This window comes from Dama dama, chromosome 20 (assembly GCF_033118175.1).
Source record: "Dama dama isolate Ldn47 chromosome 20, ASM3311817v1, whole genome shotgun sequence".
Classification (NCBI taxonomy): Eukaryota; Metazoa; Chordata; class Mammalia; order Artiodactyla; family Cervidae; genus Dama; species Dama dama.
In genome coordinates, this window is record NC_083700.1 from 30,417,424 (window position 1) to 30,436,297 (window position 18,874).

Here is an 18,874-nt window from a genome sequence, read left to right on the forward strand (position 1 = left end):
ATTTCTCTGTGAATGTAGTTGCTGGCAAATGTATGTTTAAGTTTTGTTTTTCGAAGATATGGCCAAACTATTTCTTGAAATATCTGTACCATTTTACATTCCCACCAGCAATGTATGAGAGATCTACTTTCTCTACATCCTTGCCAGTATATGGTATTGTTACTATTTTTATTTTACTGTTTTAGTATGTGTAATGATACCTCATCATTCCATCTCCCCAATGGCTAGTGATATTTAACATCTTTCCATGCCATCATTTGCTGTCCATATAGTCTCATCGGTAAAAATATCTCTTTGTGTCTTCTGCCCATTTTATAATTTATTATTATTTTTTGGCTTTTTTATTATTGAGTTTTGAGAATTCTTCATATATTATAGATATGTATATCTTTTATCAGAATAATGGTTTGCAAATATTTTCTCCCACTCTGTTATTTGTCTTTGCATCCTCTTAACAGTGTTTCAGAGAGCAAATATTTTTAATTTTATTGAAGTTCAATGTATTGATTTTCTTTTATGGATTATACTTTTGGTGTCACATCTAAGGTCCCAAGACCTTGGTCCCAAAGATTTTCTTCTACTGTTTTTCCAAAAGTTTTATTTAATTTCAACTTTTACATTTGAATCTCTGATCCATTTGAGTTAATTTTGTATAATATGTGTGGTTTAGGTCGAGGTTCATTTTTTTTTGGCCTATGATATCTAATTGCTCCAGCACCTTTTGGTGAAGAGACTGTGCTTCCTTCATTGAATTACTTCTGTACCTTTGTCAGAAATCAATTCCACTGCTTATTTTTGTACAGCCTGTGAGCTGAGAATGTTTTTACATATTAATTGGCTGGGGAAAATATATGACATGTGAAAATCATATGAAATTCAAGTTCAGTGTCCAGAAATAAAATCTTATTGGAACACCACTCTTCTCATTCACATGGATTGTATACATTCAGAGTTTTTGCACTGTAGTAGAATACGCAGTAGTTGGGACAGACAGTATGACCTGCAGACTTACTTTCTGGCTCTTTGTAGAAGTTTGCTGATCTCTGAAGAAGGCCATTCAGCTAAGAGACACGTTTCTGCATACCAGTCCAACAGTACTCAATCCAAATTTGTGTATGAGTTAATTATGAATTTTGACTCAGACATTTGGAGTTGCTCAGGCTTCCCAGGTGGCCCTAGTGTAAAAGAATCTCTGCAATGCAGGAGATGCAAGGTTCGATCCTTAGGTTGGGAAGATCCCTTGGAGAAGGCAATGGCAACCCACTCCAGTGTTCTTCCCTGGAGAATCCCCATGGACAGAGGAGCCTGGGCAGGCTACAGTCCATGGGGTCGCAAAGAGTCGGACATGACTGAAAGACTAGGCACAGCCCAGCACAGCACACACAGAGAACTGGGGTAAATAGACAATCTCATTCATCAGAGCAGTACCTTCAGGGACTGACATGTTTCTTGACTCACTTAGAGAGAGGCGAAGAAGCCTTTAAGGACATATTTACATAACCTTAATAATGTTATTTTTGTGATTATGGAGAATTATCATGTAGTGGGCACTCAGTAAAATATTTTTTGACTGTGTGATGTTCCATTTATTGGAGGTTCTTCCAGGCCACCTCCGTCTGTTGATTGTAGTTAGATAATTTTATCATCTAGGAAGAATAGGGAGAGAGAAGGCAGAAAGAAGAATTTTGGGGTCAGACAGGTAAGAGTTTAAATCTATTTTGTCACCTGTTCCCTTTGTGACTTAAGTAACGTGGGCTTCCCAGGTGGCACAGGAGACGCAGGAGAGGTGGGTTTGATCCCTGGGTGGGGAAGATCCCTGAAGAAAAAAATGGCAACCCACTGCAGTATTCTGGCCTGGAAAATTCCATGCACAGAGGAGCCTGGCGGCTACAGTCCATGGGGTCAGAGAGTCAAACACGACTGAGTGTGCACACACACACAGAAGTAACGTATCTTGTTTCAAGCTCTTGTTTTCTTCTCTGTAAAAAGAATTTATGTATCTCCTTCACTGGTTTGGAGATTAAAATGAGATAAACATATATGATACCTAGCAGACACTTAATGAATAATAGTTTTCTTCCCTCTTTCAGAGACATCTCCCCTTTTTATGTGATTCTCTATGGCCCACCACTAGCTCTAGTTTTGATATCCCAGAATTATTACCAGTTATTTCAAGGAATGTTATAAAATATTATTATGAAAGTGATAAAGGCGTTGAGAGGACTTACTGTGTGTCAGATACCGTAATGAGGGCTTTATATTCATTGTCTCATTTAATTCTTACATAACTCTGAAATAGATACTAGTATTAATAATGTTTTATGTGGTAAAATTAAAGTTTAAGGAAATTTATGAGATTTCCCATAGGCGTTATGTATTGAGTATTTGTCATGTTTTGGAACTATTCTAAATACTTTATATGCTTTGTTTCATTACACTGGTTTTATGAGGAGATACTGTACTTCCTCCTATTTTACCAATGAGAAACGGTATTAATACAAAGAAATTAACTTGCAAAGGTAATACTGCTAGGAAGTGTTGGGACAGGGACTCAAATCTAGCCAATCATTTTTAAACACCATAATTAGAGGGGTTGTGGGTAAAGCAAGGCAGTGTTATTAAGTATACAGTGATTACTAACATGATGGCCTTCCAAATCTGCAGTTTTTTGTTTTTCCTTTTGAGTCAGGTTTTTATATGGAGCTGGAAGAACTTTTAGTAAGACCGAAGAGTATTTATTTGAGAAAGTTAGCCTTTATTCTTTATTATGATTAGTAAAATATTAAAAAAATTATAATTGTTTTGCTTTTGCTTATCCACCATGATTTTTAGAAATTGAGGATATTGCCTATTTTTCAGTTCTAAGCTATAATTCAAGCATAAGAATGGTGTTGATGAATTTAGATTTTGTAATGTGAAAAGGTAATTTTTTTGCATTAATGAAAGCTTTCAGTAGTGATGTTAAATAAATGGTACTATTTAATAGTTGATAATATACTAATGGTATTAGCATATATAAGGATTTTATGGATAGTGTCATGTATTAATCTATAGTTATAGTGCCCTTTTTTAAAAGATAACCAGCAATTTATCTCTCAAATGTATATCTTCCTCTGTAGCATTACATACTTCTCTTTAATCTGATGACAGTAAATAATAACTTTTCCGCTGTAGGGAATTACACTTGAATATGTTCTCTGGAAAACTTAAAAACTCTCTAATAGAAATGGAAGGATTGTGAAGACTTTGACATTGCCCTTTTTAAAAAAATTGATACGTAATCAGCATATAACATTGTGTAAGTTTAAGGTACACAACATTAATTTGATACAGTTATTGCAAAGACATTGACTTTTAAATAGCATTTTTAATGCAAGGCAAGATAGCTTTGGTATCATTCTCTAAAAGCAGCAGTGACTAACTTCCTGTAATAACCTTTAACAATTTTGTGTATGTATGCTATTCTTAATTAGTTGCCGTCACAATAATACAAAGATAAATTTTATTCATGAAAATTCATAGTATGATGCAGGTAGTCTCAAATTTTTCTGTAAATGCAGGCTTTCTTTATCTGAGCCTTAGATAAGAATCAAAATTTGAAAAATAGGATTAGGAGATTGACATTTATTTCATATTTTAAACTTTTATGTTGAAATACGAGATCACAATCAATTTAAGGCCCTTTTCATTTCCTTGTGCAGTGGTTTTTTTTGAGATGGACTGTGTTGGACTAATTGAATGGTTCTCAAATAAATGAGTTTTGGAATAAAACCCACAGAGACTTGGCCATCATAGAAATACCATTGGTAAGCTGATAGTATAGAAAATGTGTTACAATCAAGGCAGCTCCTTCTTGGTGTTAATTTCAGTGGCAGATCTAGGTCATAATTCATCTTCTGCATACCAAATGCCTCCTCTGAAGCTTAAAATAACAAGACCTATTCAGAGGTATTTTTTCTTTTTATTTTTTTCCTGTGAAATTGCCAAAACATTTAGCAGAGGATAATTAGATGACTATTTTAAAATTGGTCTAACCTTTATATTTAATGGCATTTACATTTGGTTGCTTGGGAGGATTGCCCAAATTACTCATTTGATATATGAGAAAAGTATTAGATTAATTTTATTTGGTAAAAAATATCAATTCCTAAGTATTTTAAGTATTCTCCAAGATTTCGTTACATATAAAAGATGGCCTTTTCTTTTGCAACTTTAAACAATCTTAACTACATTATATTTTGATATATGATTTCAGTTTACTCATAAGTGATGGTTGCAAATGAAAGGTTTTATTTTTGTTAAATTTTTATTTCTGTTAAACAGACTGCAAGTCATTTGGTATCTGTACACTTCAAAGTCTAACTTGTACATTTAAATATTTTCTTTAGAAAGTTTTTAAAACTATTGTAGTATCTGATGACTTGGAATGGTTTTGTATTAACTAGTGTGATTTGTCATTTACATATTATACCAAGTAAATTCTTTACTGTAAAAGCTATTGAACTTGTTCTACCTAGATCTAGTAGTAGGATTAATTGGAGTATCAGTCTTAACGTTGAATTACTGTATCACATCAGAAATACAGTTTTTGGATGGATAAATTCTATATAATAAATACCACTCCAAGCTTGAAAGATGGTCAGGACCATACCTGTTATTTAGTCCTGAATATTTCTTTCTAGTATTATTTTCCAACTAGTAAATAAAGATGCCATTTTATTTTGGGTTTATCAACCTGTGATAATCCTTTAAAAATTAAAAAGTACTTTTTCAAATTGTAAAAGTAATGTACATTTATTGTAGAAATTAGAAAATAAAGATAAGCCAAAAAGAAAAAGATAGACATTTATAATCCTACCAGCCTAGATAACTGCCATTAATACCTTGATGTTTATTTCTCAGATATTTTTTTGTGTTGTACATATACAGAATATATATAGGTTGGTCATATTTTTTTCTCTTTAGGTCTTTTGCTTCTCTCTAGAATATTTTTCCCTAGAAAATATGCCTAGCTTGTCTTAATACTTAGGGCTCAGCCTAAATGTCACCTTCCAAAGAGAGCTTCCCTAGCATCTAGAGTAGCATACTGTTACTTTCTAGTCCAACTAGACTCTAAGGTCTAGGAGAGTAGGGATAAGATCTGTTTCAGTCAACACTGTAACTCTAGTGCTTAGAAGGGTTTCTGGCATATAGTGGGTACTTAATAAATGTTTGAATGAATATTTATAAAAATATGATCAGATCATACATACGTTAGATGCTCTGGAAAGAAAGGTAAGATGTGTATTGCTTACAGTCTAGAGGAGAGGTGGACAATTAATATGGTAAGTTCTATATAATAGAGGAAGTACAGTATTAAGGAAGCACGTAGTAGGAGAAGGTATCCAAATTGGGTGGGGACGAGTTGTTAGAGAAGGCTTTCTGGAAGCGTGACAATGTAAGCATTTCATAACATTGTAATTTGTCAGTTCTTTTCATCTATAATATAATTTATAATGGTTGAGTAGTATTTTATCCAGAGTTTAATGTAAATTCTAGAGTTTAAATACCAGAGCTTGTATGTAAATGCTAGAGTTTAATCCATATCCTGTTGTTAGTCATTTAGGGTATTCCCTAAATAACACTGTCGTGCATATCTTTATATGTCTTTTCTTAGTTATTGTTTTCTTATTTTCTTGAGTAATTTTTACTTGGGGTAGAGTTTATGGGACCAAGAATTATAAGTATGTTCAGGGCTTTGTACATATTCATTTTGGGGATACTGAATTGCCCCCCATGACAGTTGTACCAGTTTATACTTCTAGTAACAGTATATAAGAATGCCACCCCCCAAACTTACCAATTTGTTAGGCAAAATGATGTTACAGCTTAATTTGTCCTTGTTTGCTTTGCCAGTATGTATCATAGTAGCTTTATAGACAAACAGCAAATTATGGCAAGCTTTGATTTAGATTTTACAGTTCCTGAGCAGATACTCCATACAGTATGGTATATGTGATATTATTCAGATAGTTATCTTTAATTATCTTTAGTTTTGATTATAAATCATATTAGGTTATATGCTTACCTTTGCGTTATTTAGCAAAGTCTTCAATCCAGAATATTTTTGTATTTTAAGATCTTTGTTTCATTTTATAAACATGTGCATTATAATGACAAATTTGGAGAAACTGAAAATAGGCTATTTAATTTGAGATTGCATACCTTAAGAAGCTTGTATGTTGACACTAGGCCTAGTAACTAACTTCTTTTTAATTATTGTGGCCAGAAACACCAGATGAAAATGGTAAAACCCAGAGAGCTGATGATTTTGTCTTGAAGAAAATAAAGAAGAAAAAGAAAAAGAAACACCGAGAAGATATGCGAGGAAGACGCCTTAAAATGTACAATAAGGAAGTACAAACCATCTGTGCTGGCCTGACCCGCATCAGTAAGGAAATCCTCACCCAAGGACAAATAAATAGCACTTCAGGAGTTAATAAGGAGTCCTTCAGGTATCTGAAAGATGAACAGCTGTGTCGATTAAATTTGGGCATGCAAGAATATCGGGTACCCCAAGGAGTACAAACACCTTTTATGACTCACCAGGAACATTCTATTCGTAGAAATTTCTTAAAAACAGGTACTAAATTTAGCAACTTTATTCATGAGGAACACCAGTCCAATGGTGGTGCTCTTGTCCTTCACGCTTACATGGATGAACTCTCATTTTTGTCTCCAATGGAGATGGAGAGATTTTCTGAGGAGTTTCTTGCTTTGACATTCAGTGAAAACGAGAAAAACGCTGCTTACTATGCCTTAGCAATAGTGCATGGAGCGGCTGCTTATCTCCCAGACTTCTTGGACTACTTTGCTTTTAATTTCCCCAACACTCCAGTGAAAATGGAAATTCTGGGCAAGAAAGATATTGAAACAACCACCATTTCAAATTTTCACACTCAGGTAAGGTAAAAATCATTGTTAAATTATTTAGTAAACACAGGTTACAGTACCTCAAAAAGTTATTAACTTCATTCTGTTGCATAACACATAGCGGCACACTTTTGATTAAAATTCATGGTGGTAGAGGTGGTTCAGATTGTTTATAACTCTAATTAAAAAACCTTAACTGCTGAAATTCTTTGGGGTGTGGCTTGTTACTTGCTTGGTCTAAGAAACGCTTTATACCTGCCTTACATTCTTTTTTGTGGAACAAATTTTTATGGAAAACCAGCTTGAAAACCAATCCAGTTTTTTGTAAATTGGGTAATATTAGTGTGGATGATGTGATTTAGATCTGGTAGCCTCAGGGTAACTAGCTAAGACTTACTTTTATGTCATGATAAAACACATGAGGGCATTGCCTACTTGTCAGGGTTTTGCTGTTTTTGTTTCTCTTCTTTCAGTAACTTGTTGGCAGTCTATCCCAGAAACATACCCCATTTATGTGACTTGGAAGTGTCACTAGGAAGACCGCCATAGCCTCTGCTCCTTCTGCCTATGCATTGTAGTAGGTAAAGACATATTCTGAAGCCTTGCTTGGGCAGCTAGGCTTAAGTCAGCAGGGAAACCTCTCCTTCCTAACCAGTGGTTTTTAACCAAACATTTTTTTCAGTGAAGTTATTTTAAGGCATAAAAAAATTGATAACCTGTCCTAGTTTTTTTCTTGCTTTGCTTTTTTCATAAGGATTCTGAACATGAATGGTCAGCTGTAATTTGTATTACAGATATACATTCTACACCAGTTTAGTGGAGACTTTCACTTTTTAGAGATTTATGATTATATAACCTGTTTTTTTCAGGTTATCTAATAATTTGCTGCCATTCTTTTCCTTAAGATTTTTTTTTAAGTAAACAGATTTGCATCACAAGACTCTCAGCCACCTGCATTATAGTGGTTTCAAGCCACTTAGATTTATATGAAACCTTCTCTGACTTGAATCTTTTTAGTGATTCTTACCATCCATGCCTCCAATGAGGGGAGTATCCAGTTTAGATTTATGAGCTTCAGAATTTCTCTAATTGAAGTTCTCTCTGCAGTAGAGAGAGCAGGAGCAGCCAATCTGGAGAGGTCGCAAGATGGGGCTGCCCAAGATGTTGGAACACGATGTGCAATAAAGGGCTTCGTCTTGGATTTTGGCCTTATTACCACAATCAGGTACCGAAGTGCTGACTTTTGTAGTAGATTTTATTTTTTCTTTTTCTTTTTTTTTTTAAAAGGAGTTTTGCCCTTTGAAGGTTAAGGAATCCTATTTTTATAAATATTGGAAAAGGGACTGAAAATAATTCTCTTAAATATAGTTCTTAATCCTCCTAAGTCCCTATTTAACAAAGAAGGATATTGCTGAGAGCAGAATTAATGTTCTGTTATCAATTTTTTCGTTTAGAAAAATGCAGCAAATTTTCTATTCTAACTGATAGACCAGCAAACATACTTGAGAAATAAGCCAGAAACTTGGGGTGGGGGGAATATCTTGGTTTTCTAATGGTGATTTTTTTAACTTTCATATTAGCTAGTCTCTAGTGGATCAAGCATATATGTCAATAGACAGTACCCAGTCTAAATAATAGAATAAAATATCTCTAAATATTCCCTGCTGATTTTTGTCCTCCAATTAATTTTTTTTAATGGAGCTGAAATTTAAATGACTGTACCAACAACTTACCTTGAGATTTGCTTTGAGATTTATAAAGTAGCCATTAAAAAATAATAAAGTAGCCACTTTTTAAGAACATACCAGGTATTATTAATCATTTCAACCACCTAAGGATATTGAGAGCTGTTAAGTAAGTCTTGTGTTCCAGTGGTCCTGGCACTTTATTTATGAATTTCAGTCATTGGAGAGAGATGAGGTGTGGGTATGGGAGATTGTCATAGCCCGAGAAACTATGAATTTGCAGCTGAAATTTTTGGCACTTGGGATGGAACCTCACATAGTAGTTCAGATTTGTTTACCACTTTGGGGGTTATAGAAATGCTTTCATGTTCATATCTTACTATTTGAAATAATCTGGAGGTAGGTAGGTAGGTAGGTAAGCAGATTTATCTGTTTTTCATTGAAGAAACTGAGGCTTGGAGATGTTCATTGTTAAAAGAAGGTCATGTAGCTAGTAAGTAGAAATACTGGTCAGGGGAGTCCCTGGTGGCCAAACGGTTAGGACTCGGTGCTTTACTGCTGAGGGCCCATGTCCAGTCTCTGGCTAGGGAGCTAAGGTCCCATGAGCCATGCAGCATGCCTCCCTCTCCCCTCCAGAAAGAAACTGTGCAAACCTGAGCTACCGGAACGACAGATGCATTGTTTTACCAATGCTCCTTCCCCCACTGATGAAACTAGTGCTTTTATTTGTCTAAATATTGTGGTTAGTGAAATTAAAATATCTCACTTTAGTACAATGTTCAGAAAGCTATTGTAATGTTTTTCAAAATGGGAATTAAGTGAATACCTTATGAATTCTGTGTTTTGTTAAGTCTTATGAATTTCTGTTAAACCTAAAAATGAAGTAAATTTTTTATTACCTTAGAGATACAGTTAATGGAAGCTATTTATAGTTTAAATATGTAGCCATGATAATTATTCATGATTATATTTCAAGACAGTTTATTCAGCAAACATTTGTTGAGAGCTTATGTACTGCACAGTCTGTTCTTAAAAAGGACTAATTGATGAGCCCAATCCTAGTGGAAGAGATGAATAAACTATCAATTATAATACAGTTTTAAGTGTTAGAATAGAGGTATGCATAGGCAAAACCCTGTAATAGAGGGAGCACAGTTTGTGGTGTTACCTAATTCAGACTTAAAGTGATTAGAAAAGGCATTTTAAAGCATGTGATGCTTGAATAGAGTCTTGAAAGATTACTTAGCATAATAAGGTCATTTTAAACATAGTGAATAATGGATAATAGCCTGTGCAAACATACGGAGGCATTAGAGAGTGGGGCACTTTCAGGAAGCTCCGAATAGCTTGACATGCATAGTAAGAGTACATGCTGACCGTTAAGGGCAGTTAACACTGGAGAGAGAGACAGAAACCAGAGTTGTGAAGAACTTCCTTATGATGTGCTTAAAAAAAGTACTTTTTCCTGGAGGAAATGGGGAATCATCAGTGAATTTTAATAGCAGAGTGCTATCAAGTTATGTTTGCAAAGATTGCACAATAGTGTGAAGGGTGAAATTGAGGAAAATGAGATTGAAAGCAAGAAGACTGGTTAGATTACTATGGTAACCAGATTGGAAATGATCCATGTCCAGACTGACATTGACATTAGAGAGGAAGGAATGAAATTTGAGAAATAATTAGAAGATGGGATTAATTGCACTTGGTGAGGGAGAAGAATGGAGTATTAAAATGCGGTTTGGACAAATGAGTGGACTGTGGTGACAAAGTCAATACAGGATTGAAAAAGTTGGTTTCTAGGTGTTGAGTTTAGTTTGAGATATTTTATGTTGAGTTACTTGTGAAGACAAACAGAAATTTCTGTCTGTTAGATAGTTAGATATGTGGATCTTAGACTGGGAGACATATCTAGACCTAAGATACAGAAGTTGGACCATTAGCAGATAGATGGTCCAGGGACATCATTAGAAATGGAAGAGATGAAGCTGTGAATGGAATTCTTTGATTCACCCACATGTATGAGGAACATGGGAAGAATTGAAAAAGAAAGAGAGGTAAAAGGAAGTACAGTACAGTACATCTTCTCTATGTTTTAAGAATTGATGAAGGGCTTAAATATCACATCCATATTAGGAGTCAAGTAAGATAAGGACAGAAAAGTGTTAGGTTGCTTAATTAGGAATTTAATTGGAAATAATGTTTAGACCAGTGCTTTGCAAACAATGGCCATTTAAATATTGTAAATTATGCTTTTTTTAAAAGAAGCTTGCTACTTGCTCTGTGAATAAATTTGGCACCACCAGGGAGCTTGCTAGAAATGCAAACTCTCAGATCCCTCCCCAGATCTTCTGAGTCAGAATCTGCATTTTAACACGACCCTCAGGTTATTCATATACATATTAAGGTTTGAGAAGTACTACTTTAGAACTTACTGGCTCTGGCCGCAGAAAGTAAAATTCAAATGTAGGTTTTATTATGTGCAAGAAAAATTATAGCTTCTGTTACTTTTAGGTATTTAAATTATTGTAGAAGGCAAGCTAGGATGCACATGACGTGCTTGTTTTCCTTTACTGTTCAAAAAAAGTCAAATGTTTTAACACCGAAGGAGGTAAGTTCATGATAAATATCAGTTGAAGCTGATTCTCAAATTTGATTACTTATCTCTTAGAAGTTGGTAACAGGATAATTTTGTAAAGTTGAGTTTCCAATCTAAGGGACTACACATATATTGATAATATAGTATTTTTATAATTTTGTAGGATTATTCAGGTCAAATTAAGTTTTAAATAATCATTGGCTAAATAACAGTTTTGACCAAAAGTTTGTGTTTGTGGAATCTTTCGGTCAGTTAATGGAGAAAAATTAGTGTTCACTTAGAAATGTATTTCCTTCTTAAAAAACTATGGAATATATATAATTTATGATTTCTTTTTTTTTTTTGCTTGGATATTATTTCTAATAATTATTAGCTACTTGGAAACTTTTTTTTTTTTTTAATGGTTTTCAACTTTGAAGTGTGATAGTTCTGCAATAAGTATGCACTCCTTGGTTTGGGAACCAGGATCCCACTTGCCACGGGGCAACTGAATCTGAGAACTGCAACTAGAGAAGACTGTGAGCAGCAACAAAGAGCCTGCATGCCACAACTAAGACCCAACGCAGCCACATAAATAAGTAAATATTAAAAAAAAAAAAAGAAAGCATAGAACTAGCAGAGTGCTTTGTAGCTTGGTAAATAACTGAGAAACTCTTAAGGAACTACACATCAGTGTGTTACATAAAAGAAGAAATAAATATTTTAGTTAACGGACTTTATAAAACAGCATAAAAATGGTAGGTTTGTTTTTTTCTCTCATTCTAAGTACAGCTTACGGTAGACTCGTTTTGACTCACGCTGCTTTTTTACTGTATGTTTTAAAGTGGGAATGCCTTTCTATTCACAGGTCACAAGGTTAGGAAGATTGCTGGCTAGCTTTTTCCTTTCTGTTTTTTTTTTTTTTTAAACAATCAGCTTGAAAAGGCTTCTTCCTGAAAGCTGAGTTCTATGCAGTAATTACTACCCTACCACCCCTCACTACCTCCCTCCCACCGCTCCTCCCCTCGGGGTTTTTCTATATTGTGTATTTCTAGCTTGGTGTTCTACTAGGTTTTTCTCTTTTAAAAAGAAGTTGTTTTGTTTTATTCTTTTAGAGCAGTTTTGGTTCACAGCAAAATTGAGAGGAAGGTACGGAAATTTACTATATACTCCCAGCCCCCACATATGCATTAGTTCCTCCCATTATCAGCATATCCCGCCCCCCTACCCCCCTGCTCTCCCTGCCAGAGTGGTAAATTTAATCGCTGAATCTACACTGATAACATTGTAATCACGCAAGGTTCATAGTTTACACTTCACTCCTCCTATTGTACAATCTCTGGGTTTGGACTAATGTATAATGATATATGTTCATCATTAGGGTAACATACAGGTATTTTCAAACTGCCCCAAAAATCCTCTGTGCTGTGCCTGATTCTTCCCTTTCTCCCCTTCTAACCCCTGCCAACCACTGATCTTTTTAGTGTTTCCATAGTTTATAAACTTTAAAAGAAGGTCATATAGTTGGAATCATATAATATATGTAGCCTTTTCAGATTGGCTTCTTCCTCTTAGTAAAATACACATTTACGTTTCCTCTGTGTCTTTTCATGGCTTGATGTGTGTGCACAGTCGCTCAGTCGTGTCTGACTCTTTGAAACCCCATGGACTGTAGCCCACCAGGCTCCTCTGTCCATGGGGATTCTCCAGGCAGGAATACTGGAGTGGGTTGCCATGCCCTTCTCCAGGAGATCTTCCCAACCCAGGGACTGAACCCAGGTCTCCCACGTTGAGGGTACATTCTTTACCATCTGATCCACCATGGAAGCCTGCTTGATAGCTCATTGATCACCAGTGTGATAGCTCATCATGGTTTGATCAGTTCAGTCGCTTAGTCGTGTCCAACTCTTTGCTACCCCATGGACTGCAGCTCACCAGGCTTCCCTGTCCATCATCAACTCCTGGAGCTGGCTCAAACTCATGTCCATCGAGTCAGTGATGCCATCCAACCATCTCATCCTCTGTTGTCCCCTTCTCCTGCTTTCAGTCTTTCCCAGAATTAGGGTCTTTTCCAGTGAGTCAGTTCTTCCCATCAGGTGGCCAAAGTATTGGAGTTTCAGCTTCAGCCTCAGTCTTTACAGTAGATATTCAGGGTTGATTTCCTTTTAGATTGACTGGTTTGATCCTCTTGTAGTCCAAGGGACTCTCAAGAGTCTTCTCCAACACCACAGTTCAAAAACATCAGTTCTTCGGCGCTCAGCTTTCTTTATGGCCCAATTCTTAAAACCATACATGACTACTGGAAACTATAGCTTTGACTAGACGGACCTTTGTCGACAAAGTAATGTCTCTGCTTTTTAATATGCTGTCTAGGTTGGTCATAGCTTTTCTTGCAAAGAGCAAGCCTCTTGGCTGCAGTCACCATCTGCAATGGTTTTGGAGCCCAAGTAAAGTCTGTCACTGTTGCCATTGTTTCCCCATCTATTTGCCATGAAGTGATGGGACCAGATGCCACGATTTTAGTTTTTTGAATGTTGAGCTTTAAACGTCAGCTTTTTCACTATCCTCTTTCAGTTTCATCAAGAGGCTCTTCAGTTCCTCTTTGCTTTCTGCCATAAGGATGGTATCATATGCATAGCTGAGGTTATTGGTATTTCCCCCTGCAATTTTGATTCCAGCTTGTGCTTCATCCAGCCTGGCATTTCACATGATGTACTGTCCTTTTTTTTTAGGGCTAAATATTAATAATATTTCATTGTCTGGATGTACCATAGTTTATTTATCCATTCACTTATTAAAGGACTTGGTTGCTTCCAGGTTTTGGCTGTTATGAGTAAAGCCACTGTCTTCTAATTTTTAACTGATCTATGGCTGTCCTTATTACAAGGTGTATTATTGGGGAGCACAGCTGAAGCTTATTTAACACTCAGCAGTTAATACAGGGTAACTTTATAAAGTTAAGTTTCTGATCTAAAGGACTACACATGTATTGACATAGAGCAATATATATTGCAAAATATATTCAAATATAATTGTTTCAACTTTTATAGATATTATAAATGCATTTAAAAATTTAATGCATGCAAAGCTAACTACCATTTTCTCATGGGCATTACCCTCCTATGTACAAACTATCCTCCCCTACTTGCTTTACCTTCTGATTTTACTAGAGGCTGAGTTTTCCTTGTTTGGCATTATGTCTCTTGCTTTCATAGCAGCCTTATTTTTTCCTGTTCTTTGTTCTCTACATACCTCCCTCCAGTCCTCGTTATACTTGCTTCTTCCTTCCCATCACATACTTTGGGAAGTGGTAGAACTCAATTTGTTTGTTGCTTTCAAGTGCCATTTCCAGGCCAGAGTTTCTCAAACATGCCAGATCCTAAGAATAATCTGGGCTTGCCAGTTCCAGACACATATTTAGAATCTCATGTTCCACTCCTGGAATTTCTGATTCATTCTATCTAGAGTGAGACCTGAGATAAATACTCAATTGATTTGATTCTTGTGAACAGGCAAGTGTAACTAAACAACACTAAACTACTTCATTATTCCAAACAAACTCTATACCCACTTCCCTAGGATCTTTACTCACCCCCATCCCATCTTCTCCCCCTTCCATTGCCCTGTAAAGGAAATCACACATTATTTTAAGTGAATTCCTGCTTTATATGTTTCCTTCATTTTAATTAAAGAAATATTTTTATTCTCCCAAGAAGTCAGTCTTTATTCTATGAGATTTATTATTTCAGTGTATATCGTCTAATGTTTTTCTATGCATGTATGCACATATAAACAATGTTACATAACAATTTTGTGTGATTTAACACTGTAAATCATAAATGGCATGTGTCATTCTACACATTGCTTTGGTTCAACATTGCTTTTTTTAAATTTGAACATTATTTTTTAGAATTACATTGATACATGTAATTCTGATTCATTTGTTTTAACCACTGTGTTTGTGTGTGTGTGACTGTATCACTTTATTTATTTTCTTGTTTTTGAGCATTTAGCATGTTTGTGGTTTTGTAATACTACTGTGTTGGATTAAGAATATATTTGGAGATTTATCCTGAGGTGTATATATCTTGTATACATCCCACATATCCTGTACACGTATATAGTGGGATTTCTGTTTGCCTTTTTCTCCTCTTCCGGGAGTCTGTGACTATTTTGTTGCCTTAATTCAGTGACTCTAATGTCTGAAAAGTCTTTCTTCTACCACTACATTTGATTGGTAGATCAGGTAGATGTGAAATTCTAGGTTGGAGATCATTTATCTGCAGATTTATAAAGATGTTGCTCCAGTAACTTTAAGCTTTGAGTGTTGCTACTGAGAAATCCCATGTCAAGGTGTCCTGTTCTTTCTCTCTGGAAGCTTCCTAAACCTCCTTCCTATAAAATTTCAAAACGCTGAGAATAATGTGCCTTGAGATGGGTCTCTTTTTGCTTTTTTAAAAATTTTAATTTATGAAATAAATGATATATAACCAGATATAAAGAATAATAAGCACATGTATTCTCACCACTTGGCCCAAGGGCATGAAATATCACTAATGTAGTTGAAGGCCACCTCCAACTCCTATGGTTTTTCTCAGGTCTCATCAGCATGAGTCTTTTTGTTGTTGTTCAATCTGATGACATTTAGATTTTTTCAGTGTAGGAATGCATATGCTTCTGTTTGGGTAAATTTTCTTCTGTTATTTCTTTGTTAATTTCCTTACCTCAGTTTTCCTGTCCTTCTGAAGCTTTTACGAGTTGGATTGAACCTCCAATTTTCTTATCGATCCTTTTATTTTTCTTTGTTTTTTTATTCTACTTTTTGGGGGAGATTTAGCTATCTTCTTTTTCTCCTGTTGGTTTATTTCAGCTGTACTATTTTGTATTTAAGAGCTTGTTCTTGTTTTTTGCTTTTTTTTCTTCTTTTAAAAAAAAAGCTTTCCTGTTTTTATTTCATGAATGCAGTATTATCTTTCATCCCTCTGATGGTGTTAATTATACTTGTTTTGAAATTTTCTTTTATCTCTAAATTGTCTCTGTTTCATCAAGTTTCTTTTTGTTTGTCTTAATCTTCTGTTTATGTTAGATATTTTCTTCAAACGTCTGGTGATCTGTTTATATTTCAATATGAGTCAGTATAAAACTGATTAGAAACTTGTGAACTTGTAGGTGGGACTTACAATTTGATGATGGCTGGGTAAGGAACCTGGCCATGTCATTATCAGAAAACTCCAGATATTAGCATTTCGAGATCTTTTCTTTGGGGCTTTTAATTTTTACAGCTAAGAATCTATCACATTTTTTGCTAGAGGAGTAGAGTAGCTTGTACCCCTGTCTGCTAGAATTCTTGGAACTGAACTATGGAAGTAGGTAGGTGATTTCATTGTTATAAACTATATGGAATTTTAATTCTGTCTTTTCAATATACAGGGTTTCTTTCACACTTTCACAGTTGTACCTGGTAGTTTTGTTTCTATAGCCTCTCGTCCACTTTCTCCACAAATATAGATAGGATAAGAAAAAGCATTGGATGTGGGAGGTGGAAGGTAAGTTAAGTGGAGGGGTCTGACTGACTTGTGAACAGATTTTAAACCCATCTTCATTTTTTTAGTTCTGTCCTTTGTTTCCCATCTTCTGTGATGTTTAGCCTTCCCATGAGTTTGTAGCACAAACTTGTTTTTGAGGTATCTTCTATACTCAGTGTTCCAAGTTCTCAGTTTGCTGATTATCTTATACATTTTTTACCTTCAGAATATGTTTTAATAGCTTGAATCTATCATTTTCACTTCTGTTTGAGCTTCTGCAATTTATAGCCTTTCTGTTTTACTCTCAATTGAGTGGGGTTTTGATAAGGAATAAAAATAAATCATATGCTCAGTCTACCTTAACTAGCAGCCTTCTTTACCTTTTCACTACTCTTTGCATTAGTATTAAAGCATCACACAAAAGAAGACATAAATGGAAAGATATACCACATTCTTGGATTGAGAAGAATCAACATCAAAATGATGATTCCCCTAAATTGTTAACCAAACATAATCCCAATAAGAACCCCAGTAATTGTTTTTTTCTGGGACAATCACTTGACTTTGGAAATTTATGTGAAAAAATAGATAAGAACTTTGAAAAAGAAAAGCAGTGATGGAGGAATGCCTTATCAGATACCAATATATTTTAAAGATTTAAGTATTAAATAAGTATATACTAGTTTATGAACATTGTTCAGTGAAACAGAAAAGTCCAGAAATAGACCCAAATACGTATACACATGTGATATATAAAAATGATATCATCTGAAGTCATTGGTGGCAGAGAGATGGTAGTGCTGGGACATCAGGGTATCTAGAGTTTATATTAGTATTCGTATCACTGTATACCATCATAAATTCCACATGGGATCAATGCTGTAAATGTAGAAAATCAAGAGAAACATAAGAAAATAAGGAAGAATTCTTTCATTACTTTGGAGTGGCGAAGGTCTTTTAAACTATGACAAAAACAAAGCCAAAAATCACATAAACAAGGTCAAAAGACAAATTTGTATCACTGACAGAAGATTAACCTTTCTAACTATAAAGAGCTCTAGAAATACTAACAGATAAGAGAGATACTAGCAACACAGTATAAAAATAAGCATTACAAATGGACACGTCACAAAAAAGAAATACAAATGGCCCTTTAATCCTCTTATCTGAAAAGGTATGCAACTTCATTCTTTTTTTTTTTTTTTTAATTTTATTTTTATTTTTTTTTTCCAGTGGGTTTTGTCATACATTGATATGAATCGGCCATGGATTTACATGTATTCCCAATCCCGAACCCCCCTCCCACCTCCCTCTCCACCCGATGCAACTTCATTCTTAAGAAAATGAAATTAAAACTACTAACATGCCAGTTTTAACTTAGTGAAAATCCAGAAGTTTTTTAATATCCTCTTAATGGGGTAGTGGGGCAACTCGTACTTTCTCATATTGCTGGTGAAAGCTTATACACCCTGTTGAGGGTTGCTTAGTCTTTCCATCCTGATTCTCCCTGATCCTGTGTTCTTCTCTAACCACAGACCATTCTTATTTTCACAGTCAAACTTCTTGAAAGATTTTCTGCATTTGCTGTCTCCATTTCCTTATATCTCCACATCTGTTTGGTTTCTGGTCTCATAGTTAATTTCCCTGAAACATCTCTTTCTAAGGTCACCAGGGAGCATTTTTCATCTTCATCTTCCTAGAAGTCTCAGCAGCATTTTGATCAAATTCCTTGAGATATTTTCTTACTTTGATTTTCGTAATACTGTGCTCTCTTGGTTTTTTTCAAACCTCTGACCATTTGACAACTCCTTTACGTTGTTTTTTGTTGAGTTTTCTTTTCCCTTTGTGTTTTTTGATTTGGAGCTTTCTAAGATGCTTGCTCTTTGAACTCTTATTTTCTCTAGTCAGGTCTCTTTTAAAACTAAGTTAACAAATACCACAAAACATAGTGCCTAAGTGTTACTGAAAGGAGTGTGTGTGTGTGTGTGTGTGTGTGTGTGTGTGTGTGGGCGGGCGTGGGTGGGGTGGGAAGTGTCCTGCTACTCACTGCTCAAAGCCAGTAAGCAGGCCAGGTTCCTGGAAAGGAAAAGTGAAAGTGTAGTCACTCAGTCATGTCCGACTCTTTGCAACCCCATGGACTGTAGCCTGTCAGGCTCCTCGGTCCATGGAATTCTCTA

The 18,874-nt window shown here is 35.3% G+C and overlaps 1 protein-coding gene across 5 annotated transcripts in view; it reads left to right on the forward strand.

Moving 5' to 3' along the window:
* Window positions 1-18,874, forward strand: part of RSBN1 (round spermatid basic protein 1) — a 43,339-nt gene that overhangs the window by 4,064 nt on the left and 20,401 nt on the right. For all 5 annotated transcript variants that reach the window (XR_009689058.1, XR_009689059.1, XM_061121112.1 and 2 more), the window contains exon 2: window positions 6,269-6,942. Coding sequence is in view for 3 of the 5 variants with exons in the window: in XM_061121112.1 (XP_060977095.1) it covers window positions 6,269-6,942 (674 nt within the window). In the remaining 2 variants the exon portion in view is untranslated. The remainder of the gene's footprint in view (window positions 1-6,268; window positions 6,943-18,874) is intronic.